The sequence below is a fragment of the Oncorhynchus keta genome, chromosome 1 (assembly GCF_023373465.1).
Source record: "Oncorhynchus keta strain PuntledgeMale-10-30-2019 chromosome 1, Oket_V2, whole genome shotgun sequence".
NCBI classification, from domain to species: domain Eukaryota; kingdom Metazoa; phylum Chordata; class Actinopteri; order Salmoniformes; family Salmonidae; genus Oncorhynchus; species Oncorhynchus keta.
In genome coordinates, this window is record NC_068421.1 from 34,936,803 (window position 1) to 34,945,098 (window position 8,296).

General features: G+C 39.2%; 1 protein-coding gene across 1 annotated transcript; it reads left to right on the forward strand.

Annotated features, from left to right (window-relative positions):
• The first annotated feature begins 2,807 nt into the window (after positions 1–2,807).
• On the forward strand, positions 2,808–7,541 carry LOC118372090 (uncharacterized). The gene is made up of 4 exons (XM_035757850.2): positions 2,808–3,267; positions 4,054–4,290; positions 4,587–5,778; positions 6,345–7,541. Exons 2-4 carry the CDS (start codon positions 4,152–4,154, stop codon positions 6,529–6,531), a joined length of 1,518 nt encoding a protein of 505 aa, XP_035613743.1. The 5' UTR covers positions 2,808–3,267; positions 4,054–4,151; the 3' UTR covers positions 6,532–7,541.
• The last annotated feature ends 755 nt before the right edge of the window (positions 7,542–8,296 follow it).

Genomic DNA, 8,296 nt, shown 5'->3' on the forward strand with positions numbered 1-8,296 from the left:
TATCTGTCACACCCTGATCTGTTTCACCTGTATTTGTGCTTGTCTCCACCCCCCTCCAGGTGTTGCCCATCTTCCCCATTATCCCTAGTGTATTTATACCTTTGTTCTCTGTTTGTCTGTTGCCGGTTCATTTTGTTCGTCAAGCCTACCAGCGTTTCCCCCTTGCTCCTGTCTGTTTCTAGCTCCTGTTTTCTATTTTTCACAGTTTTGACCATTCTGCCTCCCCTGTCCCTGAGCCGGCCTGCCGTTGTGTACCTTGTCACATCACACTGGATTACTGACCTCTGCCTACCTGTCGTTTTGCCTGCTCCCTGTAGTAATACACTTTTGTTACTTCGACACTGTCTGCATCTGGGTCTTCCCTAAAGCGTGATAATATCCTAAAGTGATGCTTTTGGCCCAGTGAACAATTTTTAAAAAATTTAGTTTTACCATCCATATCAGGGTAAGAGATGTTATGGTATTAATATTCAGGCTTAATGTCAATATGATTCAAAGTATTTTTGTAAGTAATGTATAAGCATTTGTATTAATTAAACAGAGAGATTATTTCTTCTTCTGAATGTCATACAGACCTACAAAAGATGAAGTTATTAGTTCCTGCTGGAGATTGAACCACATTTGACAATGCAGTACATTGCATGACATTGTGCTGCATGATAAGATGACAGGATGACACTCCCTCTTTCTACCAAGCTTCCTCAGGGATGATTGACTTTCAAGAAGGTTTCATCAAATTAAAGGTGATATCTTTGCAAATTTGCCTCTGATATAATTTTTCAAGACTATTCTATACATATAGATTTTCGTAAAGGATGTATACCTACACCAAGTAAAGGAAGCAATTCCGTTGTTTATTATAGTACAGGATTTAATCGCTATAATGACATCTTACACACAAGTCATGTGAGAGGGAGGGTGTATTAAAGGTTTCAAAAGTGTCACTGCATTGGCAGGAACCTGTAGTGTTGCTTCCCATATTGCCAATCCGTGTAAAAAAGTTCATGTAAGCAGGATTCGTAGGGAGCTGGTGATGAAACTATGCTGTAACTGTTACCAATGTGCCATACTTGCGAAGTGCAAGCCTTCCTTTGAAAGCAGTTCTCTCTATGATGTAGGGTCAGATCTCCCAAAGATTCTTGGACAGTAGTTGCAGAGAGGGCAACGCTTTTGCAGCAGAAAATATGATTTGTATTATTTTCCATAAATGAAATTTAGATAGAAAATTAATAAAATATAGCATAAAATGATATAGGTACGGCATACGAGATGATATGTGACTACAGAACGCATGTCATATGCATACAATATACCTGTTATAATATAAACCTTCCCGTGACCTCTTCAAACAGAAAAAAAGGGGGAAAAAACCTGAAAATATTTGCACATTGTCCACATCCACACACACAAACATCTGTTCGTGACAGCATGCATCAGTGTTAAATGGGTGTTTCATGTTTAATTTTTACACTATTCCAAATCTTAAAGAACCTCTCGAAAAGCACTCTCCCATATGATTATAATAGTTACATTCCAATTGACTAGTGCTGGTCTCCTGGAGAGATGTTAAACAATAACAAATGTACTACAATAGCAAGTGGACTACATTCCTCAACAATGCTATTGATAACACCAGGTGGCGTTTCTGCTGCTATCAGATGGTTAATGCTGTGAGGAATTGAAACAGCGAAGAAAGCAAACAAAAAAAGTGTGTCCTGTATCCTTATACTATGACCAGTTTTGTGCATTATTTTGGGAATGGAATAGAGTCAAATTTTAATATATTACAATAGAATATCGGTTGCAGGTTAGGTTACACACGTCGAGAAAGAATAGACGTAGAAAGGGTCAGACGAATGCAGGAAGTTTTCATGAACTTCATGGCACGAATATTACAAATGCAAAGAATTAAGAGGTTGTATGCACAAAAGCTGCAAAGAGTGCAATAACAAGAACATTGTAAGCGCAGAGGTAAGGGGATTATTTTAAACCCTTGGCAACAGACACGCCAAAAAGCATGTTTTCAAAGGGGGGCAGTGTTCCCTATTACTATAGCAACAGGAAGACATGGCTGCTTCAATCAGCTTTTGGTTTCTCAGTGAGGAAAATGCATAGCAACTCCAGACAGAGAGTGGTGTAACTGTTGTACTAATGAGAGATAAAGTCAAGTGTAAACTGCTTTGACCTCCTGTGTGTCCTTTTGTTCTTCTAACCATATAGCCCTTTGGAATTATTATTTTACTTTTATTAATATTCTACACACAAAATATGTTAATAAGACATTTTTTATAGAAGTTTGACCATTTTAGTTGAGATGAAATTGATGGCTAGCAGCCTACTAAGTTTTTCTCTGGTTGATTACACTAAAGTGCATTACATTTATAATAGAATTTGCTCATTCGTAAAGTTATAGGTTGCAACCTTCTTATTATAACTATTAAAGAGGTAATGTCTTATGGAGGAAATAATAAATACTGAAAGAGGCAGGTGGCCTCTATCTCCTTACTACTTGTACACACATATACAAAGTAACGTTGGACCTATGATGATTAAAAATAATTTGACAATTCCTAATCGACCAATAAGAGGTTTAGTCTAGATAAACCAATAGTGTGACCACAATCCTACAACATTCGGCGAACCCGCTGCGTAACTGATGCAACAGTGCTGCAACAAAAGTTACACCTTCCAACTGCAAGACTGTATCCTTCCTCCCGTGTGTGTGACTAAATAGTCCGTTATAAACCGTGTCCGTTATTACAGAGTGCTTTATGTAGGACATTCTCTGTTGGTGACAATTTATTTACCAACAAGATATTAGCTCGGAAATATGATCCTTAAAAATGCCATGATTCCTGAGGTGAATTGCGTTTTTGCAACCCAAGTGTGGTTGTAGAAATGTAAATATATATTATTATTTACATGTAAATAATGTAAAGTTACATCGTTTTATTTCCATTTTATTACAATATGTCTTTTGGAAATAACAGGGTGGAAAGTCCCTTGGATATGACGCGATAAAAGGGGTAAAATGTAAACTGCGGATTGATTTGTAACAGTGTGATACGGTCCGGATTTAGTAGTTCCAGAAGAAGTTGCTGATTCCTAAACTTTCTGTTAGAAACTCATCGTCTTCATAACACACCAAATGAGGTCATTGTGTTCTAAGTAAGAGATGACTTATTAAATTGACCCCCCTGTCACTAGTTGTTGTGCTTTGCATTGGCAACGCACTTCCAAACAACTATACTATTGAGAAATAATGGGGTAAGTGAAATCATTTGTTCTCTTTATTCTACAGTTGTTGTCAAGTATAATGTGTTCAATATGTTAGCTTTGACATTGTAATTGTTTTATTAACCATTTCTGAAATGATGTTGGGGTTATTGTAATGACCTTTTAGTCTAACAGAGATATTTAGAATCTACAGTTTTACAGTAGCCTACTGAGCTCAGAGGTGAGAACTGCCACTGAAAAATATTTTATCAGTGGGCTACTAGTAAAATCTATATTTTTCAAATGTAGAAATTTGCTATATATTTAAAACATAAACATATAATAGTTGGAACGAGAGGAAAAAATAATACTTTTTAATATTTGATATAGAATACACATAGGCTAACTGACGTAAACGTTGTTTACTATACTGTCGTGTAGGCACTGCTTTCCTGGACTGTGAAATGGATTATAACAAATACAATTTGATATGTTGTTGAGATATTATAGTTGCATTTTATGAGGGGAGTGAGTTTTCATAGAGACCGTGTTATATAGCCCTGTAACAGATTTCCAAGCCTAACTTATTTTCCTAAAGTTCAGTAGTTTCGTAATGTGAAAACTAAGATGTTGGTTTATGGATGCAAAATGCAATTATCAGGAATCTTCAACCATTTTTTGGTCTGTGAAGACCCTCTGATAATGGTACAATTTTAACAGTTGTTTTTAGTGTGTGGTGGTTTTGGGGGTGTGGCAGTGGGGTGAAATGGGGTGTTTGGGTGTGGAAATTCAGTAGAGTTGTTGATTGTTTTAAGTAGATTTTTTTGTCATTCCCAGGTCTTCAAGTGTTCCCACCACTCTGTCCATAGTGACGCTTCTCTGGAACCCTCGCACACTTAGTGCATTTCACCATTTTGACCGAAATAAAAGACACGATGGCGATATCGATCCTTCGCAGGAAAATTCCTCTTGTTTGCACGGTCGACCTCATCATTCCCTCTTCCCAACAAGCTAACGACAGCCAATCCTGGGGAAGGAAGGGGGTGGAGTTACCGGAGAGACAGCACAGAATTGGTGAGTTACGGCAAGACGCTTTTTTATTTTTCCACATTCCAGGTGGAACCGCACTGCAGTACGAGCTTATGTCGTACAATGAGTGAAGCTAAGTGGATATTTTCCCAATGAAGACGATGGCGTTAAATTATTTTCAAATGATCGGTTAGTTTCGCAAGGATATATATATATATTTTTCTACATTTATCGTTTATCGTCTGAAATTAAAGGACCGTTTAAAAAATCCTCATTTAATTTTATGCCTGCGATATGGACATTTGAATTCAATATTTTAATAAAATATTTTTTTTTCATAGGTGATGGTCAGACGGACTGGATGACGGAAAAAGTTGATTTGTCTTCGTTCCAGTCGACTACTGAATCCTCTTCTAGCTCATCTTCTCCGCCCTCACCGTTGGAACATGATGTCAAGGTGCCCTCTGACTTGGAGGTCATGACCTCTCTTTTGCAAGAGGAGCTTGCTCAGCTTGAGGATTACTTCCGGTCTGAATCGACTTCAACCAAATTGGACAAATCACCAAAATGTGACAAAGGCGCCCAAGCAATGGGTGCCCATTCTTACTACCAGTTGCCCTATGCTTCGTACAGTGGCCACCAATCAGAAACCAGCCCATTGTTTGTTACCCTGGCAACAGGGGAACTCGACCGATTGAGCTTCTGTGGTGGTCCCAAAATTGGAAGACCCAAAATGGCTAGACAATCCCCATACAACTGTCATCATCGTTCATACAATACTTGCCAAAGAATGGTTTCAGATGGTGTCAACAAAGTTGGAGAGGAACTTGAGCATGACACCTGGAGTGCCAAAGGAAGTTCCTCAGGAAGCACAGAGGTTGCTGTTAACCACTTTTCTACATTGAAGAGAGTTGGGAAGAACATTGGCAGTGTAAAGAAAGTCAGAGAATGTGGTGTATTGCTGAAGGAAGAGGAAAGTTATTGTTTTACAGAGGACGTTTTTTGCAGTGAAGAGATGACCAGAAGTTTTTGTATGGGTGGGTCCTTCGATACCCACCCCAAGAGAGAAGGACAGTTGATGCATGGAATGAAGGTTAGTGGCAGGGGTTATGATGGTATGGGGCTGGAGGTCTTTCATTGGAACAAAGATGGTGGACTCTCTGGAGGTATTCCTCAAGAGCCAGAGGCAAACGGTGGCTATTACCACCACCACCCGAACATTGCTGATACAGAGCCTTATAGCTTTATAAGTGAAATCGAAGAGCCTACACAAGTACATGGTATAGAGCCCCAGCATGGCCACTACCTCTTCCCAGAATGTCTTGGAGACCAAAGCTACGAATGTCTGTCAAGAGGAGAGAGCGAGAGGCCAATGGTGGACTCGCCCATTCACAGTCAAGCAGTACAGAGGCTAAAGGAAGATCCATGCTCCCTGAGCTGCCTCAAACCAGGCCTTGTCGCTGTCCCTCTGGAAGTACATACCGGAGAACGGAAGCAGAAGAAGAGAGACCAGAACAAAACAGCTGCTCACAGGTATGTTGTGAAAAATGTACTGATTTTTATAAAGTTTAAATAAAAACTGTGATGATAGAATGTTTGGTCATTTTTAAAAGTCTGACCAAAAAAATGTCTGCACATTTTAAATAGACCTTAATCTCTGGTTTGAATGGGATCACTGTGTCTTTTCACTGGTGTGATAGTGCTACAAGAACTTCTCAGATATAAATGTGTTTATAAAATCTGAAATCTGAACTCTTCTAATAGGACCTGCTATCTTGGATGTTCATAGATACATATCCGGAAATCTAGTTAGTACTTAAGGGATGAGGTTGGGAAAACATGTCCATGTTAAATTCACGACACTAGCTTTCTCTATCTCTTAGAGAGAACTGATATTGAACTGCCAACCTACTGTAGCTCAGTGACTCAGACAAGTCATGGTTACTTCTACAAAGATAGATGAGATGTTGTGGGTGTAGGATAGGTTGGCAACTGCCACTTGTGGTGGGGACTGAGAGAGGGACATAATAAGGGGAAAGTGGAGGGGGCTCCAACGGTACAGCAGGTGCAAGCTGACCCTGGCATTTTGTAAACTGTAGGTATCGACTGCGTAAGAGGGCGGAGCTGGACATACTGGAGGAGGAGCTTCATGGGCTGGAGGAACACAACCGGGAGCTCCGCGACAAGGCGGAGTCAGTGGAACGAGAGATTCAATATGTCAAAGATTTACTCATCGAGGTCTACAAGGCACGTAGTCAACGCTTAAAGCAAGATGCCAGTGCCTAATCTCCCACCCACAACACCAGCACTCGCATCAAAAGCACTTGTTTGTTAAAAATTATAGTTGCATGATTTTGGTCGTTTTTCAAAAAATAAATAATATAATCGCTTTATTATTGTTACAGACAATAAACAACACAATGTATTTTTACAAATGTTTCCCTGAATGACTTCAGGCCTTAGTTGAATTTAGGAGGGAACTAAAATAAACTGTCCGTGACCACTGTGACACTGACCTGCCTTGTAATGTTTGAGCTTGCAATGATTGACTGTTTAACTGTCATTTTTTAACAGTAATAGAAGCGATTGAATTATGTCTGTGTTATTGACACTCAATGGCAGCATAAAGGAAGGAAGCTTTATTCTGTGATATTGTACGTTTTGTTTTATTTATTCATTTAAGTACCCTTTTGCTTCTTCCACTCATTTGGTATAAGGGACTGAAGAAGGAATGTTTAAAATGCTGTGTAAAAGTTCATTCATAAATGCTGCAAACTACTAGAATATTTGATTGCTAAAATGCCCATGTTGAACATGTAGGAAACCACCTAGACCTTGCTAAAGTACCCAATGCATGTTTGATTGTTAAAAAAGCATGATTGATTGTTATTTGAAAATGACAACATTCTCTGAACTGCATGGCTTCCTGATTTAATGGTTTCCATAGAGCATTTTCTCAAGTCATGCTTTAACTGTTTCAGCTTCATTAGCTGACTATTTCTACAGAGCTTCCCCCTCATATTGAATCATACTCAGGATGTTTGTCCACTTTTACATAATGGGGAAAATATACATGGCATTCACTGTTTTATCATCTTGTTTTTTTCTTGGCTGTATTTTGCGAAAAAACAATCACCTGTTGACACAACAATAAATTGTTGTTGGGCATAATGTCTTCATGAGAATCTTATTTGATGAGTATGTGTTCAATTCAGGTCTGCTTGTTTGATAGATGATGATGTCTGGTAACTAACTATCAGGTAAATTGCAGCCAAATAAACTAGTTGTGTTTTTTATCATGTATTCTTTGTGGACTGTTATTACAATACATTGTTATTACACTGTTATAGAAGTCAGACACAGTTTACATCAGTGTTGCTCAATCCATTTCTGTGGGACCCACAGAGGGAGTGCACTTTTCTTTTATAGCCCAGCTAACAGTGATTGGTCATGTAGCGTAATGTATCTTCTGGATGACTTGTTATTGGTGGACTAGATGTCTGTCAAAGTCCAGCAAATAAACAACAACATCAAAGTAGGTCAATAGGGTGTCTCACCATCAGCCCGGACAGGGCATTACACAGGCCGAAAAGTATCCGCTCAAACACGTACAAACCCAATGCGGTGGTAAGGGGCATTGCAGGGGCATTATCCAGACTGAAAGGTACCCTCTCAAACTCATACAGACCTGACCAGGTAAAAGCTGTCTTCTCGTAATCTGTGGCTCTAGTCTGCTAGAACCAACTGCATTCACCATTCTATCTCACTCCACATATTACAGAATGGTGAACGCAGCGATCAGGCTGGTTTTACCAGGCTATTGGGGATCCATCTCGACCTGCCAATATGTCGGTGTGTAGTTTTGAAGGAATCAGATTGTTGTAGCAATATGGCCGAAACCCTGACCCCGATAGAAAGGTTAGGTGTAGTGCTGTATCACCATTTTGTATACACCTATTCAATTCCTTCATATCCCAATAGGCTATGCATTTTAATTAGGCCGTAGTTTCAAAGTGACAGACAAGAGTAGGAATGCAAGATGCCCATCCCT

What these genes read in the sequence shown, in the direction of transcription:
- LOC118372090 (XM_035757850.2), top strand. Translation starts at nt 4,152, where the DNA reads ATGGCGATATCGATCCTTCGCAGGAAAATTCCTCTTGTTTGCACGGTC. An exon ending in GGAGAGACAGCACAGAATTG is followed by an intron (nt 4,291 to 4,586) that starts GTGAGTTACGGC and finishes TTTTTTTCATAG; the next exon opens with GTGATGGTCAGACGGACTGG. An exon ending in AACAAAACAGCTGCTCACAG is followed by an intron (nt 5,779 to 6,344) that starts GTATGTTGTGAA and finishes TGTAAACTGTAG; the next exon opens with GTATCGACTGCGTAAGAGGG.